Genomic DNA, 22,368 nt, shown 5'->3' with positions numbered 1-22,368 from the left:
GATTTATTCATGCCCACATGGAGGCTTCTCTGCTGGAGGAATATACAGGGATAGTAATTAAAGCATAGGAAGTGCTGAACAGAAGCCACACAACACTACAGCCGTGGCTTTGGAAAGCTGCTTAACAATTTTTTCTTTGTAACATATTAACAGATGTTACAGTCTGGTCTTTCTTTGTGCATCTCCACAACAGAACACAGTGAAGCACCATTCACTTATAAGTGTGCAAGCAATGTTTACCCAAGTGAATTTTATAATTCAATATTAAAAAAGTATTTTCCAGGTCCTGCTGACTTCCATTCTACATTTAAAGGAATTGCCTTGGTACTACTTGAATCTCAAAGAGAGTTGTTGCTGCATACCCCCATGGGACCACCATCCAAAACAGGATAAAGAACATTTCTATCTAGAAAGTAACCCACTGACCCTTTTTCCTTGGCAATTCTGCAGCAAATTCTGTCCCCAACCTAAGCAAACACTTTCTGACTTCTATCACTATAGAATGGTTCTGCCTGTTCTTAGACTTCTTATGAACAGACTTATATGATATTATTTTGTGTCAAGCTTCTTTGGTTTCAAAGGTTTTAAAAATTCACCAATGTTGTGACTTGTGTTAATATTCATTTTTGTTGCTGAGTAGTATTCCATTACACAAATAGAATATTTTCCTATTGGTGGACATTTGGAATGCTTCCAGTTATCAGCTTTTATGAATAAATCTGCTTATGAACATTCTTGTACAAGTGCATTTGTGAATCACAAACGCTTTGCGTAGAGCTGCTGGATCACAGGGTAGATTATGTTAGTAACTTCATTTAAAAACTGACAAATAGTTTTACAGCATGATTGTGTGATTTTACCCTTCCACCAACAATTTATGTGGGAGTTCTAATTATTCTACATCATTTTTAACATTGGTTGTTATCACTGTTAAGATTTTAGTCATACCAATGAATGTAAAATAATGTTTTGTGGTTCTAATTTTAATTTCCTGATTAATAATGATATTGAACACTTTTGGTTCAGTGGGTTATTGGCCATTTCTACATCTTCCTTCATGTAATGTCTGTTCTATCCTTGCCAAACTTTTTATTGAACTGTTTTTCTTATTGTTGATTTAGAAGAGCTCTTTTTTTTTTTTTTTTGAGACAAAGTCTGGCTCTGTCGCCCAGGCTGGAGTGCAGTGGCGCAATCTCGGCTCACTGCAAGCTCCGCCTCCCGGGTTCACGCCATTCTCCTGCCTCAGCCTCCCGAGTAGCTGGGACTACAGGCGCCCACAACCGCGCCCGGCTAGTTTTTTGTATTTTTAGTAGAGACGGGGTTTCACCGTGGTCTCGATCTCCTGACCTTGTGATCCGCCCGCCTCGGCCTCCCAAAGTGCTGGGATTACAGGCGTGAGCCACCGCGCCCGGCCTAGAAGAGCTCTTTATACTCCTGTTATGAGTCTTTTTTCTGATATATGTTAATACATTTTCTCACTTTGGGACTTGCCTGTTCACATTCTTAGGGTATCTTTGGAGGAGCATGCTATTATTATTACATTATATTTATAAAAAGAATTTACACATATATTATTAGACCACTAGCCTGACTAATGAAGAAGAAAGGAGAGAATATTTGATAAACACAATCAGAAACAACAAGGGGGATATTACTCCTGACCCCACAGAAATAGAAACCACCATCAGAGAATATTATGAATACCTATACGCACATAAACTAGAAAAACTAGAATAAATGGGTACATTCCTGGACATATACAGCCTCCCACACTAAACCAGGAAGAAATTGCACCCCCGAACAGATCAATAACCAGTTCTGAAATTGAAGCAGTAATAAAAAGCCTACCAACCACAAAAATCCCAGGACCAGATAGACTCACAGCTGAATCCTACCAGATGTACAAATAAGATCTGGTACCATTCCTACTGAAACTATTCCAAAAAATTGAGGAGGGACTCCTTCCTAACTCATTCTATAAAGTCAGCATCATCCTGATACCAAAACCTGATAAAAATACAATAAAAAAGAAAACTTCAGACCAATATCCTTGATGAAACATCAATGCAAAAATCCTCAACAAAATACTGGTAAATGGCATTCACCAGCACACCAAAAAACTTATCCACCATGATCATGGAATAGTATGCATCCATAAAAAAGAATGAGATCATGTCCTTTGCAAGAACATGGATAGAACTGGAGGCCATTATCATTGGTAAACTAACACGGAATAGAAAAACAACACATGTTCTCACTTACAAGTGGGAGCTAAATGATGAGAACACATGGACACACAGTGGAGATCAATACCCACTGGGGACTTTTGGTGGGTGGAGGGTAGAGGATCAGAAAAATAAACAACTAATAAGCACTAGGCTTAATATCTAGGTGATGAAATAATGTGTAAAACCAATCCACATGACTCAAGTTTACCTAACAAATTTTCACTTACATTCCTAAACTTAAAAGCCAAAAAAAAAAAAAAAAAAAAAAAAAAAAATCAACGAATTAGAGAAAAACGCTGTTAACAGCACCTGTCGCAGTCTTATAAAAACCAAATCCCTGGAGGTGGGGCCTCTGCACATATTTGTTTTGCTTTTTTTATCCTAATGCTTTTTTAAAATTGCAGTGTATATATAATACATATATAAAAAGTACACAAATCATATTTAGCTCAATGAATTTTAATAAAGTGAACACACTGGTGTAACCTGCACCTGGAGAATATAAAACATATATATATATATATTTTAAGCATTAAAACAACATGACATGCAGAACTCATACTATCTTAAATTACAGATTTGGATACTGGGGTTGAGAGGTTAAGTTACTTATTCATGTAACCAGTTCTTCACAGAAATGAGATTTTCTGATGTTAAGTTCAATATTTTTATAGCTACAACATTTATCTACTCCCTTTTTTATATATCTAATTCTCTTATCCACTCCACAATTATTTAATAAGATCTTTTAGGGAACTAAATTATAGGGGATATATCAATAAGATTACATTAATACATATGAAATTAAAAATGAGTCAATTCATTCAACTGTATAGGAAAGATACTAATAACATTTATTTTAACTTTGGGGTTTGGTCATTTTATTGCACCTTTTATTAATTTCCAGTAGCTAATCTGAAGCCTTTTATTTTAGGTTATCACACATTCTCTATTAATTTTATTGACTGAGATGCTGATTTATAACACATATTAGACTTTTCTTCAGGGCTTAAGTCATTCACTATCCTACAAAACCTGAGGTGCCTAAAAAGGCCTTATAAAATTCTTCACTGTGTTACTGAGTGCATTAATATCTTATCCCAGAGGCTGAAGGAAATCATCAGCTTACCATGTATTTTATATACTACATGCAGTGACATCCAAGAGAGATGGCTGAGAGTAGCATAAAATATGAATGTTAATATCCACACAAATAAAAATGTATGCATGTTCAAATACTATACCTTCACATCCTTGTAAAGAAAGAGAAACCCATCTCGTAAAACAAAATACCGGTCTTGAAACTTATTTCCAGATAGTATTTTGGATGGTTCTTCTTTGATTTTCAAGATTCCTTCTTTGATGCTTCCCAATGTACTCCGGTCTGTAAAGTACAGCATTACTTTTGTGAGTTGGGTACATTTTTACTTATTTGAAATATAATACAAAACATTTCTATATTGTCAGTTTTAACAATGTAAAATACGAACTTGTTTACTACCACTAAAGTCTAAGATGAACTTCTGGGAATATCATGTGTCTGAAGTATTGCTATTTATCATATATGGGCCTGCCTGGACTGTTCAAGTAGCTACAGGCTAGAAATCACACAAAATGTGATTAGTATGAGCTGAGAGGTGCTATAAGTGTAAAGTATCTACTAAATTTTAAAGACTTTATATGGAAAAAAAAAAAAAAAAAGCAAAATATCGGCCGGGAGCAGTGGCTCACACCTATAATCCCAGCACTTTAGGAGGCCGAGGCAGGAGGATTATCTGAGGTCAGGAGTTCAAGATCAGCCTGGCCAACATGGGGAAACCCCGTTTCTACTAAAAATACAAAAATAAGCCATGTGTGGTGGCACTAGCCTGTAGTCCCAGCTACTTGGGGAGGCTGAGGCAGGAGAATCGCTTGAACCCGGGAGGCAGAGGTTGCAGTGAGCTGAGATCATGCCACTGCACTCCAGCCTGGGTAACAGAGTGAGACTCCATCTCAAATAAAATAAAAAAAAAAAAGAATATATCACAAATTTTTAAATATTAATTACATATTAAATGTATTTTGGGTATTGGATATATGATATTAAATAAAACATATTGGTAATTTTAGCTGTTTCTTTTTACTTTTTTCTAACGTAGCTACTAGACAATTTATAATTACATATGTGGCTTGTATTATATTTGAGCCCCACTGGTATAAACAATGCAAATACGCGATAAAAAAGGAAACACCTTTAAGAATTCTGACTCAAATTCACAAATTTTTAAGGCATTAAAGAAATTTTTATAAATGTGAAACAGGCAAGGGTAAGAAAGGCAAAACTGCTAACGTAGAACATTTACCCATCAATGATAGACTGAATAAAGAAAATACGGTACATTTACATCATGGAGTACTATGTGGCCATAAAAAGAAACAAGATCATGTCCTTTGCATGGACGTGATGGGGCTGGAGGCCATTATCCTTTGTGAACTAATGCAGGAACAGAAAACCAAGTGCCATGTGTGCTCACTTACAAGTGGGAGCTAAATAATGAGAACACGTGGACACATAGAGGGGAACAACACGCACTGGGGCCTATTGGAGGGTGGAGGGTGGGAGCAAGGAGAGAATCAGGAAAAGTAACTGATAGGTATTAGGCTTAATACCTGGGTGACGAAATAATCTGCACAACAAACCCCCATAACCCAAGTTTACCTATGTAACAAACCTGCACATATACCCCTGAACTTTAAAGTTATTAAAAAAAAAAAAAAAAAAGAAATAGCAGGAGAAAACAGAACTATTTGAGAAATAACATTGGAAAAACTAAATCTAAACATGCAATAATTGCTACAGTTTATTGATTACCTATTAGACACCTATATACTCTCTAATAACAACACTAAAAAAATTGTGATTATTATGTTCATTTTGCACATGATAATACTAAGGCTTAGAAAGGTCAAGAAGCTTTCCCAAGGCTGCAGAGCTACCTGAAGGAGATTAAAACTCAACTTTTTTTTAAAAAGTTGTATTTTGGATTCAGGGGTACGTGTGCATGTTTATTACAAGGGTACGTAATGCTGAGGTTTGGGGTTCCATTGATCAAGTCACCCAGATAGTAAACATAGCACCTGATAGAAAGTTTTTCAGCCCTTATCCTCCTCCTTCCTTTTGGAGTCCCCAGTGTCTACTGTTTCTGTATTCATATCTGTGTGTACCCAAGGTTTAGCTCTCATCTGTAGGTCAGAACATAAGATATTTGGTAAAACTCCATCTCTAAATGTATGTTCTTTTCTAGACACTGCTGTGTCAGAGAAGAAACTGAGGGATTTTACAATAATTGAATCCAAGTTTAAACCTAACATATCACTAGAGAGGCCCCCTCACATTTCCACAATATCCTTTTCCTATTATTATGATGGGTCTAATGGACATTGACTAATAAGCCAGAATTCCCTCCAGTTTGGGTTACACATTATTTTTCTAGCTCAGAGACTGGCAAATTATGGCTGCAGGCCAAATCCAACCCTCTACTTCTTTTTATATGGTCTATGAGCTAAGAATAATTTTTTCATTTTTAAGTGGTTGAAAAAAATTTCACAAAAGTTTGATGACACACGAAAATTACATGAAATTCAAATTTTAGTCCTATAAAAATAAAGTTTTATTGGAATACAGCCTCACATTATGTACTATCTATGGCTGCGAACATGCTACAGGGACAGAGCTGAGTAGTTGTTTCAGAGACCTTACTGATAACAAAACCTAAAACATTAACTCTTGGCCTTTTATGGAAAAAAGCTTGTTGACTCTCACTTCACAAGAATAGCCTTAAGGGAAAACTCTTCTCCACTAAGAAACTGTTCACTCTCTTTGCCTTTAGTAGTTTCATTATTCATTCTTCCATCAAAACTGTACTTTTTTTTACTATCAAGCTTTGTGTTAGGCACTGTGATAGACGGACAAATAAAATTATAGAATTCCCAGGAACACAAAGGACAGGGAAAAGGCAAAGGATATGTCAGTAAGACAGAATATGTGAAGGCATGAAGTGATAACATAATGGTAATAATCTGAGCACCCTTTAGTGAACAACTCATATAATCACCTCTAGTGTATGTGGAGCATGAGGCAAACACTGTGCTAGCCTTTCCATGAACGCCTCATTAAAGGCTCAGAACCACACTTTCAGGTAGATTAATCACAATATCATTTTACAGATGTAGAAACAGGTTGCTATAATCATGAAAGTTATCCAAGGCACACAGCTAAAGAGTGCTGTCATCAGAATTCAAAGTCAGGTCCACCTAGCTAGACTGGGAAGGTGCTTTCACAGTTATTAACATATCAAAAATACCTAACAAAATGTTTGTTATTAAAATCCATTTTTGGTGATGTGTAATGTATAAAGACATGCCAGATTAATCTGTTTTTGGATTAATTTGTATTGACAGGGGCATTAGACACTGAGATAGTCTTTCCTTCCCAGGAAAACTCTGGGTTACATCAGAAAAGCTCTCCTCCTTTGCCCCCCAGTTTTCTGCCCATGGCCCAGTGCTTGCAGGGTGGAAGAAGAGGAGGCAGAACCACCAGCAATAGATGTTGTTCTATAGTTTGAATGCATGCCCTGAGCTTTCCACCTACATCTTTATAATGATTCATCTTTTTCTCATTATTTTTACATTTTATTTTTAGCATGTTCTAAATGGCTAAATGTGTTTCTGGGATTCCTATTCTGTGACATTCAAGTTAGATAATTTTTGATCTGGTTTTACAAGCCAGAAAATAAGATTCACAGAATTATAATGACCTGCCCAAAGACATAAAAACTAGTAAGTGATAGAAAAGGGGATTGAAGACTAGGTCTGGTTTAGCAGAAATAAATAAACACAAAGCAAAACCAAAAAGCACAATACACTTCGTGCTCCTGTGTGCTGTAATTTGCTGCAGCTTATGAATAAAAGGCTCTGTATGCATCAAAAAGGGTAGATCCTTTAACAGTAATTATATTTTGTGTGCAAAACTGACAATGTGACACAGGTAGAAATCATTTCAACTAATTTTTGTAACACAAAAACACTTTTTTTTGTGAGCACATCAAATCTGTATTTGTTTTTCTATCATGCATAAATTTGTCAGTGTATCTCCGGTCTAAAACTTTCCCCTGAAATCCAGATACATATTCAACTGCTTACTTGAGAACTGAAGAACAACAAAAAGAAAGAGAAACCTCAAACCAACTAGCCATCATATGGTCATTATGGTGTCAGCTTCTGCTTTTCCTGTAAAATAAGACTAATGACACCTATCCTGAAGGATTGTTGCAGGCCTTACAAAGGACAATGTACACACAAGATGTATGGCAGAACACCGTATCAGGTCTATCAGTCTAATACCTTCCTGGTATTAAGGTGATAGAACTTTAAATATCCATGCATCATTTCTAAAATTTACAAAATAAAAACTTTAGAAAAAAAAATTTAGTCTTTCCGGGCATGGTGATTCATGTCTGTAATGCCAGCACTTTGGGAGGCCAGGGCAGGTGGATCATCTGAGGCCAGGAGCTTAAGACCAGCCTGGCTAACAAGGTGAAACCCCATCTCTACTAAAAATACAAAAAAATTAGCCAAGCCTAGTGGTGTGAGGTTGTAGTACCAGCTACTCAGGAGGCTGAGGCAAGAGAATCATTTGAACCCGAGAGGCGGAGGTTGAATCCAGTCTGGGTGGCAGAGTGAGATTCCGTCTCAAAAAAAAAAAAAAAAAAAAAAAAAAAAAAGAAAAGAAAAGAAAAAAGAAAACAATAGTCTTAAACACAACAACCCTTAATCTGCTTAATCTGTTTGGGGAAAACATTTCCTAATGCAGCAAATAATACACAAATGTTCATCTTAAAATTAGCATACAGAAAACAAGAGTAAAAACTACAAATAGTTCCTTACAACTCAAATATATGAGCATGGAATGAGCACCTGGAAGCAAAAGTGCCCAGGATTAATCACATTACTGAACCTAACCATGAATACACACACAGAACAAACCTGATAGTTTTCACGATACACATACTGACCTCAGACAGTACTTTGTTGATCACACTGTCATACTAATAGGTTCTTTTTGGGTACTTTGTGACTTTTAAATAATTACTGAAAAACATACTGCTAAAATTTGTCTTCTAGTACAACGCCTTAATATTCAATTCCATAGAGAAATATTGTAAAGGACTTTTATAGCTAAGAAGTATAGTAAGCAATTTGTTAAACATTGTATGGACTTGGTCATACAGCTGATTTAGAACAAGAGAGTCAAGAAAGGCATTTATAATGCCTTGTTGGTTTAGAAATAGGTATTTTTAAAAGCAAGTTATAATCAAGTTGTGAAATATAGATATTTATATTACTTAAGTCAGTAAAATCTATTCATATCTTCTGACAGTACTTTTCATTTACATTTTTGTTCAAATTAATAAACTTTTCCATTTTTACCAATAAGAAATAAGCCTATGTCTGGTATTAAACTACTCATAGTCATAAAAAAAAAAACAGACTTAGGGGAAAATATTGTTTAAATTTTAAATATCATTTAAATAGTAACATTTACTTTAACCATCATTGTAGGTGATTGAGCATATTGAGTATAAACCTGAGTGTACACTATTAACGGACCCAGGATGAAAGTTTTGAAAGGAACATATGCTAAGGATGAAGGAAGAACAAAAAATACTTTGAAATGTGAAGCTCTATGATAAATACTATGATTTAAAAGACTTTCTAAAAGCTCTCACAACCAAATTCCTGTCTGTTCCCAAGATAATAAAATAAGTAGAAAGCCACCAGTTAAAGGCCAAAATAACAAAATAAAGCTACACACTTTGGGGTATACTGTGTGTAACTGTATGTAACAAAATCAAGGTCATGAATTGAATGGCTTCCAGTAATTCATTCTTCCAAACTGTTCAGGTACTGGTTGGACTCTCAACCTCGGGGTACTTCTCTCATATTTCTTACTCCCTGGACCTCATGCTAGACAGAAAGCTCCCTTGCTACTAGGGAAAACCATCTGTTGTTTTTGTGTGAGTGTAACAGGTTTGAAAGTTTAATGCACTTCCCAAAGCACTAAATTCTCTTCAAGATAAACCCTGGGATGCATATTAATAGGTACTATTTCCTTTACCACCTTTTGATCTTTCATTCCAATCAAATTACAGCATACTGTTACCTCTACTGAATCATAAAACCCTCCCCTATTCTTGGTAGTTGCTAGGATGAGAAAGGGTAGGTTGGAGTTTACTGAAAGGTCTTTAGAATTAAAACTGTGGGTAAGAAAACAAACATGTATTGTAAGTTATATTGTGCTATCAACTTGGTACCAATTTAGAAAAGCTCTTAAAAGTCACATGTATGAAACAAAGCAGAATGGCCACATTTATTTAAACAGAACAGACACACCACATAACCAGGCAATGAAACTGAAAAGTTCGCACCTCCAAAAAAAGTTTTTCTAAGCCATTTGAAAACCTCAATTTTTAAATACAAAAACAGTTATCTCCTAACCACGAGCTGGAAATCCCAACAGAATAATTGATGGATGGAGGAGGCTGGGGTTGAGGGGAAGAGGAGAGAGAAACATACACTCAGGAATGGCATTTCTCAGATATATATATTCCCCCTTTACCCTCCATGTCCAGGCAGCTAGCAATCAACCATTATTCTTTCAGCAGTTCTCTCTGGGATTCAATTCCACTTCATTCCTACTGTTATCACCCTACACACTTCCTTTTCTCTCTAATCCTTGGATTTCAGAATTCTCTAACTCCGTGTCCTACCTTTCTAATGGCTCTAACATACAGCTGCAGATTCTTGTTATGAAAACACAGTCTTCATCATTTTATAAAAGCCCTGTCCAGAGCCCTACTTTTCTAATGATTAAAGCCTTACCTTCCTAAAATCAAAAGCCTACACTCCTCTGAATTTCAAAATGTGAAATAAATGGACAACTCCTATCCATCTCTGTAAATTATTCAACTAAAATATAATATTTAAGTTCAATTGATAATAATACACTATTTGGAAAACCAATCATTTTCTCTGTGGTATGACTCAAGTTAATCACTTGAGTGATCTTGAGAGAAATCCTGTTTTCTTTGATTCTGTACAAATTTGATTCCTACTTCTGGACCTAACTAATCCATGAAGGTTCTTCCAACTACTTCAGTCTATATTTTTTCACTCATGCCATGAAACTCCAAGATCTATCACCCTTGAATGCATGAAACGTCATATTTGCTTCATAATTTAACTTTTTTATTTATCAATGTTTATTTTAAGTTCTGGGGTACATGTGCAGGATGAGCAGGTTTGTTACATAGGTAAGTGTGTGCCATGGTGGTTTGCTGCACAGATCAACCCATCCCCTAGGTATTAAGTTCAGCACCCATTAGCTGTTCTTCCTGATGCATTCCCTCCCCCTGCCCCACCCTCCCCATGGACAGGCCCCGGTGTTTGTTGTTCCCCCACCCCATGTGTCCATGTGTTCTCATCACTCAGCTCCCACTTATAAGTGAGAACATGCGGTGTCTGGTTTTCTGTTCCTGTGTTAGTTTGCTGAGGATAACAACTTCCAGCTCCATCCATGTCCCTGCAAAGGATATGATCTCATTCCTTTTTATAGCTGCATAGTATTCCATGGTGTATATGTACTACATTTTCTTTATCCAGTCTATCACTGATGAGTATTTGGGTTGATTCCATGTCTTTGCTATTTCCAACACCGTATTTTAAAAGAAAATATTTCTACTTCTTGAAGGGCATGGGCCTTATCTACAATGCTGGGTTGACCTGGTTACGAGGAATCCACAGAAAATATAATCTAATAGTTACTACCATTACAATATGTTATGCCTGTCATACTTCAGCAAGCAAACTATGAAGGGAGAGAAAATTCACTTTTATTTGAGCTACTCTTTACTCCTCTAAGGCTTCCCTGGTTTGTGACAAATAAACATTGTAACAGCTTCACCTCGCTTAAGTACATATTCATTTTGTATTTCCTGTTTAAAATAATGTATACTTTGGTTTATCCTCTTCAATCTAGGTAAGAGCTGACACAATACAGTGACTAAAAGCACATTCTGGGGCTAGACTGCCTGGGCTTGAATGACAACCACATTCTCTGCTAGATTGCAGGCAGTAATCTCTAAATCTCAATTCTCTTATCTGCAAAATGAGAATACATACAGTACTTACCCAGTGGATGTGGTATATAAATTGCTCAGAAGAGCGCTTGGCACAGAACAAGAAGAATGTAAGTCCTTGTTTAATTAATGGAGGGTGAACATAATTTTTCTCTGTGTTGCAGAGCCTAAGGCAAACACTACAGAAATAACTACCTTTACAAAAGTCTGACGACTTATAGATTGAGTTTCTAAGAGTCTAAAAACCTGATATCTGATTTATCCTTGATTTCAGGATAGTAAGGGGTTTAGGACAGAATATATAAGCTGGATACGGAGAGATCTTGACTGTAACACCTGTTTCTCCACTTATCAGCAGGTCGCCTTGAAAGAGTTACGTAATACCTCTCCATCTCAGTTTCTCCATTTGTTAGTAGTAGTAAACAACCCTAAGATAAGTAGGAAAATGATATAAAATAATGTAAGTAAAGCATTTAGCCCAGTGCACACAGTAAATTCACAGTAACTATGAACTATTGTTATCTTTCATATATTATCTGATCAGTGACAAGGAAATACACAACAAATTGATCTATTTTTCGTGGTGTGCATGTGTCTCTCTTCTTCTCTTGCTGGCAAAACTATTTCCTCAGAGCTATGCCTTATCTTAAAAAGTTCTTTGTTCCAAGTTCTACCTGCACCATGTCCTCTAAGTGAAGAAGGGCACAAATGGGCAGTTTCCTTGAGAAGCAACCCCCTTGAAATTATTCCAAGATCAAGTAATTTTGCAATATTTGCAGGACAACATCTAAAAAGCCCTTCCAAATTCAAAATTGTGCATATTTTCTCCTCTTCAGAATTGATTGTATAGATGCATTTTTTATAATTTTAAGGAGGGAGAATTACTGATATATTTCATTCACTGTATGATATTCACTCAAAATGCATTTTGGTAAAATTTAATGCTACAACTAAGAAAAAACCAAACTGGACGTAATAGCTGCTTGAAAGTATACTCCATCCCCCCCCCCCCACTCTTTCTCTCTCTCTCTCTCTCTCTCACTAACACTTGAAGGTTTATTTTTAGAAGACTAATGGAGGGGCATCTTTTTAAGACTAATAGACACATTGTGACACCTCAAGAAAGTAATCTGTTCCTTAGGATAAGCCAAGTATGCCCCCTTCACTCCAATCTATTATCCCTTATGTTATTCATACAGTTGACCTTCTGTATCCATGGATGCCACATCTATCAATTCAACCAATAGATTATCAAAAAAGTATTTGAGAAACAAAGAATAACAATGTAAAATACAAATAGAAAAAAACACAGCATAGCAATTTATGTAGCATTTATATCGCATTAGGTATTATAAGTAAACAGATGATTGAAAGCATGGGAAGGATATGCATAGATTACATGCAAATACTCTGCCATTTGATATAAGGGACTTGAGCATCTGCAGATTTTGGTATCCATGACAAGCAGGTGGCACAGGGTGGGGGTGGCGGGAGACGTGGCAGTGTCTTGGAACCCACTTCCTCATGGATACTGAAGGAAGACTATATTGAAGTAGCAGTGGTTAACAAAACAAGCAGTCTGTTGACATCCTTCTATAATTAAATTATTTATAAACAGTTAAATTATAAATACAGTTACTACTAGAACAGGATTGAATAAAAAAGTGACAGATTTTTTTTTTTGCCATTTTACTACTAACACAGTAAATTGCAGAAAGCAGAAAATTGTTTTCCTATACTGTTTTCATTATTACATTGAATTATAAACATTTCTAAAATATAATTTAGTGTAAGTGATATATTTCTTTTATACTAAATGAATGTATAATTTTCAGCATACTTGTAATAAATGTGGAGATAACACTGGAGTTTTCAGTGTTCATATATTTTCTTTCATGTGATTCTCATGAAACTTTGCAAAGTAGGGAAGACAGGTTATATCATCTTATTGACAAATGTGAAAATTGTGGCTCACAATTATGTGACAAAATTAGAAAGCAATTATGCTAGAATACGAATTCAGGTCTCTTAATATCTAACATGAAATTCTGTCTTATATCCTGGGATACTTCTAAGTAATAGTCATGATTACCATGACCACCATCACTATCAACCACAATAACAATACATGTCCAGGGACTTTTCTTGGTTTCACGCATCATTTTACACTATTAAGCACTCTTTTTTTTTCCCCCTAAAAATTACTCCTTTGATAATTTACGTTGGCATTGCTCTCTTTCTTTCTTGAAACTTTTCTGATTTTTCCTTCACAGGGCCTCTCTTGCTACATCTGTTCTTTAAATGCTGGTGTTGTGTCTCTGATATTCTTACTCTAACACTAAAATTGCATGACTTAGTATTCTGCCAAGGTTAAAAACCACCTTCCACACAATGAGCTCCTTAGGTTTAAGTATTTATTTCCCTTCTAGACATATATCCTCAAACACACGTCAGACCCCTAAAGCTCAGCACATCCAAAACTGAATTCTGTGGCTCCATCCATCACTGCCAACCAGCAAGCTCTTCTAGTATCCCTATCTTAATATCCCAGGAGTTATCCAAACCAAAATACCAAGAACTAAATCCAGCTTTTATGGTAACGATCTGATGATATATACTCTGGAAAGCATTCCCTAACTACCTAGATAAAAATGAGTTGGCAGTCCTCTAAAATTTGGTCAGTACTTGCTCAGTTATAAACTGTTTCATATATCTATATATTTTTAAAGTTTATTCAACATGTACTTTTAGTGAGTAAAAGAGTAAAATATAGCCTTGCTAAAGAAGGATAGCATGTACAAGAAAAACTAACCAAGAAATGACACTTCCTTGAATAGGACACATTCAGTGTAAGAAGAGATGTCTACAATCATCCAGCTGAACTACTTTTCTGTGATTGAAAGCTCTTCATAAACATCCTGACCTAGAGTAGTCTGTTATTTCACGCTGTTTGTACTCTGATATTTCAACAGTTGTCATAAATTTAGAATTTCTGTTCTTTCTGGGTATAGATAATGCTTAACAAAACTCTTAAATTTAAATACCTTAAATTTTCTATAGATTACTGCATGATACAGAGAGTTAATACAAATTTACCAATATGGTTTCTTACCATAGAATTATATTTTAGAAAATGTCAGGGATTTGGTACTCCATAGTAAATATCAGTGACTATCATCAATTTCCAAAAAAAAAAAAAAAAAAAGAAAAAAGAAAAACTTCCAATTTAAGTGGCCTAGGTCTTACTTTAATATCTTGTACATCTTTGGCTTTAAGAAAACATGATGGGGAGTGAAATGTAAATTATATCAGCTAGGTAAATTTATTATTATATTTGTTGAAATCGTCTTTTCTTTTTTTAAGTTCATAGATAGTGAACGGCTCAGCTTTCCAGGTCTGAATTTACTTGAAGCAGTTGCATTTTGAATTACACTATTCTAATGCAAATTTAATTCCATAGCATCTGTCATATACAGCAATCTAAACTTAGAAATTCAAAGAAATATGCATTTGAGTTACATCTTATATCTTTAGATATAAGTATTTCTCTCCTATTTAGATCATTAAAATTTCATTCTCATGTATCATATTCTATTGGGATAATTTTCAAAAAACTTTAGTGCTTAAAATAAGACTTATACAACTTAAGATTATTCTGGAGCCTTACAGAAGCTATACATTTATGGTTTGCTTGTGATAGATATGATGAAGTTTAGTATAAAATATAATGATGGTTTAATTAGGTAAGCTACAACACTGTCTAAATAGCAATGTAAATGAAGTTTCATTCTCCCTATCTTAAAACTTCAGTCATAATACATGGAGTACAAAAAAATTGAGGACTATTACCTTTGTTTTCAAGTTAGTTAGCTCTTTATTACAATAATGGCAATGGCACAAAATGTTCCTAAGAAATCAAATGCCTTTGAAAAACACAAATAATTTATAAGTAGAGGCAATAGAAAATGTACTTACTCCCATCTAACTCTATAAAAGTAAATTATGTTACCTCTTTACCTTAAATGTATGAGCAGAAATTAAGTGCTAGATTCTAAAATATATTCTTATGTGTGAAGTCCACATTTTGGATAAAGAAAGAAAATTGAGAAAATTAAAACCCCTTAATGATAGAAAACTTTTATATAACATTCTTGTTTTAAAAGGAAGTGGTGAAAACATAATGTCAAGCAAAGTATATGGTTATAATTTGTTCCACATATCAGGAAAAAACTCCTAAAACTAATGAAATGCAAGCTGTAGATAGAAATTATAAAAGTAGGGACAGAGTAAAATTCGTGGCAACTAGGTATCTAGTATCGGGGTGTAGGGTACAACGGACGTTATAGGGCAACCCTATGTTTTAACAAAATGTTAACATATTAGCTATTTGTTACTGAGAAAAAATGTGGTTGCAACCAACTGCCCCCTCTTTTTTTAAAATTCTGACGATTTCTACTTGGCCCCAGGTTACAATAAGAAATTCTTAAGAAAGGAAAATAAATCTTTAACATTATTCCCATTTTTCTTTGAAGAACAGTTAAGTATTACTGAGATGATTCTAGTTTATCTGCTAACACACTGACAGAGAAATCATATTTGATTTATTTTCATCATTTTCCTTTAAGATATCAATTTTAAGGTGTGGTAGAGGTAATGAATGGAGCAATAACTCTGGAGTAGGTAGTTATTGTGATTGATTTAGGAGACATTTGCCAAGACAAAAATAAATTAGACTGAATACTGAAATTATCAAAAGTCTATCACAAAGTATGCCTCATAAGAGGTATTAATAAAGTAGAGGTTGCTTTAAGTCACAACCATAAGAAAAAATTATTACTTAAGAAATTGATTTTTAAAAAATATTATAGATTCCTTTAAAGGGCAAGCCTAAATTCAAACAAATGGAGAACCAACTGTAATGAAAGAGATTATTTTGCTTTTACAATCTGAATATAAATCAAACTCTAATTCAATACTTATAAAAATTTTATGGACTGGAAAATAAGAGTACTTTAGACATTTACAGGTTCTCTTATTTTTGACCAGACTACATAACTACAAATATGAAATGATCCAATTAATATATTTACTGATGGTTTTCCTTTAAAGCACTATTTTTTTTCAAGCAAAGTTCCTGGTAGAGTAACAATATGCATATTTGTTGGAGAAAATGAGGCAGCAGGGATAGTTCAGGGACAGAGGTAAGTTTTATGGCCCCCACCCTGTTAGAGATGTGAAGTGGGTAAGAGAGTGACACAGAAGTTTACTGACACTTTACTCCAAAGAATATTTCATCCTTGGGAGGCCAAGGCAGGTGGATCACTTGAGGTCAGCAATTCGAGACCAGCCTGGCTAACATGGTGTAAGTCGGTCTCTAATAAAAATACGAAAATTAGCCAGACATTGTGATGAGCACCTATAATAATAGCTACACAAGAGGCTGAGGTAGGAGAACCACTTGAACCTGGGAGGCAGAGGTTGCAGTAAGCTGAGATCACACCACTGCACTCCAGCCTACGCAACACAGCAAGACTCCATCTCAAAACAAACAACAACAAAAACCAAAGAACATTTCATCCAAATCTCTGAAACATCACTTAAGCCTTGAGCTTGCTTTCTTCTGCTTGGCTTCTTTAGCTCTTCCCTCGTTTTTTTTTTTTTCTTTTATACAAGATGCTTTGTCTAGATCTTATAGAGGCTTGATGCTTTAAAACAGAAGGACACACTCATATCTCCATCTAGAAGATGCAATGGGATAGGTGGAACATCACCAATACACCGGATCTTCCTACCCCATTTGTGGATACAGCTAATGTACCGGCTGTCACTGCACCATTTCTTCTTGCCCTTACACAACAAATGTTTTACTCAGTTTTGATTGCTGTAAATCAGCGCAATCTACACCTTGTTGGGTTGTTGGCTACCCACCCCCAGCAGTGCCCTGAAGATTAATAGCATTTAACGGTGAACTTGTTTTGGTTTACCCTCACCCTCAGACATACAGAACCTCCACTTATACCATGGCCTTTTAGGATCTAATTCTTATCTATTTTTATTCACATAGACAGCCTACTAGCTTTCACAGAACAGCAAAGGTATTATGTCTAGGTGTAGGTTTTAAACATTTTGCAACACGGAGAATTACAGATATTTCAGAGGAATATTGGAAGAAAAGAAACAAAGAAAAAACTCAATAAAAAGATAATGAAAGAATAGCTGAATTCACAAATTAGAACAGATATCACAGATTATCTAAATTAGGATTTCTCAACATCAGCATTGACCCCTGGTCTGTACCCAGTAAATACCAGAAGCCCTGCCTCCCTACCCAATCTCCAAGTTGTGGCAGTCAGAAATGTCTCAAGACACTATATGTTCCATGTCTTGTGGATGGGGAGGGAAAGGAGGGGAAATCATTGCTAGCTGAGAGCCACAACTTTATGACATGTGCATTCATACATGTGCATTCACATGAGTACAGAGAAATCCTATTGCAAACATTAAGAAGGCACAGGCTGTATATGGTCAAAATCATATGTAAAAGTATGAAAATATTTCAAACAGGATAAAGGTCTCTGAAAGGTTACATTTCTATAGTATAAAGAGTTAATATCTGTTTTGGTTTTTTAGATGCTTATAAGAACACAGTGACACGAAAGTTGTTATACTACTTGCATTTTGTAAAAGTACTTTCATGTAAGGAAAGTATATAAGATATACACGACAGTGTCATTAAATCAGAAATTTATACAGTAAGCTTTGGTACAATTAAGAGCTCTGAAGTATGACTATTAACTAGAGAATCTGCAATGATACTGAGTAGGTTTACAGTACTGAAGAGCTGTGCCATCCTCTCCACATTTTTCCACATGATTAAAATTAGGAGGAATGTCAATCGGTTCTTCAATTCAATACTTAGTAATTGAATAATAATAAGGCAAATTACTTAAGTTCTCTGAGTTTCTCTTCCCTTCATTTGTAAAATTTGAAAGATAATAGAACTTAACAAGGAAGTTAAAAAACACTTTAAATAAGCTTTGATGTGTATTGAGCTCTGCTGATATGCGATTAAGAAATAATAATTGTTATTATTAATATTAATCATAAAAGTAATGGTAAATTTCAATCCTTAGCTTTTTGAGTTGGATTGTATACAATAGTGGCTGATTTTTTTAATCTTTCAGTTGATAACAACACAACAGAAGAATAAGTTTCAAAATAAAAATTTTCTGAGACCTCATAGAGGTTCAGAAATGGTCTTATATAGTTCACTTGTGCTAGCTAACTTAATTAACCTTACATGTGCACTATCTCCTTCCAGTTGAATGGGAAGTATTCTTATTGGAGGTATTCTATTTTGTAAGTATTTATTTTACAATATCATCACAAAAATGTGAGATGTATAGCAAGCACTCTGTCTCAGAGCCTATACACTTAGCATTCCTTTAATGCCCAGAAAGTTTTCCAATGTAAATGTAGTTCACTGAGATGACTTGCCCTCAATCTAAAAATTAGTAAAATACATAAGCATAAGCATGGTAAACAACCTTTAAAAACAAACTATTATTTCCAAAAACTTAAACTTGGTACAATCAAATTAGTCAACTATTACCTCAGAGCAACACACTGGGAAAATATCTTCCTGTCCATATATTCTTTCTTATCTATGTACTGTGTCAGTTCATTCTGTATCTAGCTACTCATTTTTCACATTTTCCAATATTACTTGTGCCATATTAATTACCCTTTAACCACCTGAATTTTCAATCATAGTTGCAATGTGAAGTAATGACACCTACCACTGCAGTGTTTAATTGTGTCAGCAGTTAAGAATTTCTTCACCACCAGGTAAGCAGAGCCAGGTTCAGCTAATGAACTCCACCGAAGCACTTGCTCCAGTACATTTTCCTTGTAGTGAAGAGGACGCTCTGTAAAAAATAAATTCCAAATCAAATGGAAAATATATGAAGATAATGATTTTTTTATAATTACAAATTTTAAAAAATCCCTTTGAAAATATCTGTAGGCACCATTATACACAATCATATCTTATGTTATACAGTAATAGCACTATGACTACACAAAAGATACCCTAAGACCTAGAAAATTATTAAGCATATAATAACATTTACTATATAAATTAATAATGCAGGAATACCTATTTGTTACTCAACTGTTTTTAAAAATCAGAAGTACTTTTCTTTTGATAAAAAAATCTCAGAATTCTACCCTTTGTACAATAAATTCTACACCTTGTACAATACTTTATTATTATTATTATTATTTTGAGACAGGGTTTCACTCTGTCACCTAGGTTGGAGTGCAGTGGTGCAATCATAGCTCACTGTAGCCTCAAACTTCTGATCTCAGGCTACCCTCCCACCTCTGCCTTCCAAAGTGGTGGGATGAACAGGCATGAACCACCAACTCAGTCCTCTATCCTCTTTTTTAGATAGCATACTGGTTTGTTTAGGGAAACCTTCTTATTTTTATATGCAATTAAATAGTTTTAAAAATCCATTAAACAATATTGTCCATTACTAAATAATAACTTAATCATAATCCTTTGTTTATCCCAACAAGATCAAACTCCTAATTTTGATCAATACTAGTGAATACCTCATAGCTAATATTTTCATAATCAATATAAAATTATAAAATGTAACTTCTATAGAAAACATTAAAATAATTTACAAAATAGTACTGAATAGTCTATATTTCACTATTAGTGGAAATACCAAAAACATTACGTGTCAATATTATATATTAACTATTGACATAATAGGCCAATTAGCAAGAAATTACATGACATCTTCAATATATTTCTCTGAAGAACATTCATCCATATACGTTTTGATTTAGGCAATCATAATTTTAAATGCAGCATATATTCTTAGCATAGAGTTAAAAAGAACCAGTTTTAGAATTACAATCAAAGCCTCACAGAAAAGTTTGTACTGATCAAAATATGTCAATCAGTTAATAAAATGTAGCAACAGAAGCATATGGGAAATTCAAACCTTTTCTCAGTACACTGAAAATAGCATAATTGAAATAATAAGAAAAGAAGCTCTGACATGAAGATGTCAGTGCTGCTTTCCTAGTGTTGTAGCCATGTAAAAGTCAATTCAACTCTTTCAAACCATCCAAAATATAAAGCACACAGCACTTGAGCTTTTTGCTTTTGTTTAAAGTAATGAGGCTAAAGACAAACAGGAAAGAGCATATCAAAAGCATCATACTTGTATGATCCATCATAATGTAATTGATAATAAAATCACAAGTTTACATAAATATATCGCATCCTCCCTAATACTGGTTTCCCTTGCTACGAACATATCATATCAGAAGTCATCAACAATTCCTAGTTCCAGATAAGAAAATACATTATCTGCTTCCAACGTAAATTACCAGATGCTTGCTTCCTATCCAGTAAAGAGAAATCCAGTTCTGCATTCTGTGCTTATTGGAGCAAGCTAACTCATTATAATAATGGCAAAAATAAAGAAGGAAAGAAAAAATCCACTAGGCCATACATCCTGAAGACAAATACACATCTTGTTTCCTATTATATATCCCCTATTCACAGCATAGTATTGAGTATATAATAAATGCTCAATAAATATTTGACAAATAAATTATCTCATTTTCTTTTATGGCCCATAAATTAAAAAAAAATCATATTAACAGAAAGACTCACAGACAAAATGAGTCCTCATAAAGCCAGATATAATATTTTGTGCTATATCAGTATTACTTTTCTTCAAATAATTTTCTAAAAGATTTGGCAAAGATCATAACTGCCCACAATTTGCCAAAGTTATAATTCAATTGTTAACTAAGTTGGTTGTCTTCAAATTGAAGTTAGATGTATTTGAAGGTAAAACTAATTATAAAATAAGCACTCCCTTTATGTCTGGCTTTACATAATTTTTGAGTCTACTACTTGAAAGCTTTGAGATACTTTTGTTCCCAATAACGGTTGCCATTTATGGAATAACAATTATGTATCAGGCATTATATATGCTGGATGCTTTAAATCAGTTACCACTTTCAAACTTCACAATCACACTCTTCACTAGATATTATTATTCATATTTTACATGTAAAGAAACCTAAGAATCACAAAGGTTTTAGCCCCTTGCCTCGAGTCACATAGGTGGTTAAGGTGAGGAACAGAGATGTGCAACCCAAATCTATCTGACTTTAAAGCCCCAGATCTTAACTACTATAGTTAATTTTATTCTGGACACATATGTAAGCCTTCCCATGATGGTTTTCTCACATGTAATTTGAGGAAAAACTAAGATTTTCTTGGGTAACATATGCAAAGTGAAAAACACTGTCTGCCCTACGTACATAATCAGAAGATAACAGCAGTTTATGTGTCAGTCAGAAGAGCTAGAAAGAATCCTAATAAAAAATAAACAGATCTTCCACATCATAGTAGGTATGAGGAAGAAACAAGACCATCTTTTTCTGATATTACCACATAAAAAGTAACTGCTTTGCAAACTTGGATCTCTCAGTGAAGCCTATTTAAATGAGGCCCCTCAGTGGTTAAATTTCTTTTTTCTTTTTTTTTTTTTTTTTTTGAGACGGAGTCTCACGCTGTTGCCCAGGCTGGAGTGCAGTGGCGCGATCTCGGCTCACTGCAAGCTCAGCCTCCCGGGTTCCCGCCATTCTCCTGCCTCAGCCTCCTGAGTAGCTGGGACTACAGGCGCCCGCCACCGCGCCCGGCTAATTTTTTGTATTTTTAGTAGAGACGGGGTTTCACTGTGGTCTCGATCTCCTGACCTTGTGATCCGCCCGCCTCGGCCTCCCAAAGTGCTGGGATTACAGGCTTGAGCCACCGCGCCCGGCCTTAAATGTCTTTCAAGATGTGAAAAACCCAGAGGGTAAAGGGGTCTACACTGGCAGATGATGGGATCGGATTTAAGGTAAAGCATTAAAATAATAGCATA

The 22,368-nt window shown here is 34.9% G+C and overlaps 1 protein-coding gene across 3 annotated transcripts in view; it reads right to left on the bottom strand.

Moving 5' to 3' along the window:
- The window catches only part of LOC105487761 (ArfGAP with RhoGAP domain, ankyrin repeat and PH domain 2), a 181,612-nt gene that overhangs the window by 22,064 nt on the left and 137,180 nt on the right, over positions 1 to 22,368 (bottom strand). For 2 of the 3 annotated variants that reach the window (XM_071093756.1, XM_071093757.1), the window contains 2 exons: positions 19,204 to 19,332; positions 3,473 to 3,612 (listed from right to left, as the gene is read on the bottom strand). In XM_071093756.1, the coding sequence (XP_070949857.1) occupies positions 3,473 to 3,612; positions 19,204 to 19,332 (269 nt within the window). Of the gene's footprint in view, positions 1 to 3,472; positions 3,613 to 11,456; positions 11,833 to 19,203; positions 19,333 to 22,368 lie in introns of those variants that run through there. The other variant, XR_011621380.1, reaches the window with a different exon arrangement.

Source organism: Macaca nemestrina, chromosome 3 (assembly GCF_043159975.1).
Source record: "Macaca nemestrina isolate mMacNem1 chromosome 3, mMacNem.hap1, whole genome shotgun sequence".
In the NCBI taxonomy this organism is placed as follows: Eukaryota; Metazoa; Chordata; class Mammalia; order Primates; family Cercopithecidae; genus Macaca; species Macaca nemestrina.
Note: the sequence above shows the minus strand (reverse complement) of the source record. Positions and strands in the feature narration are given on the sequence as shown.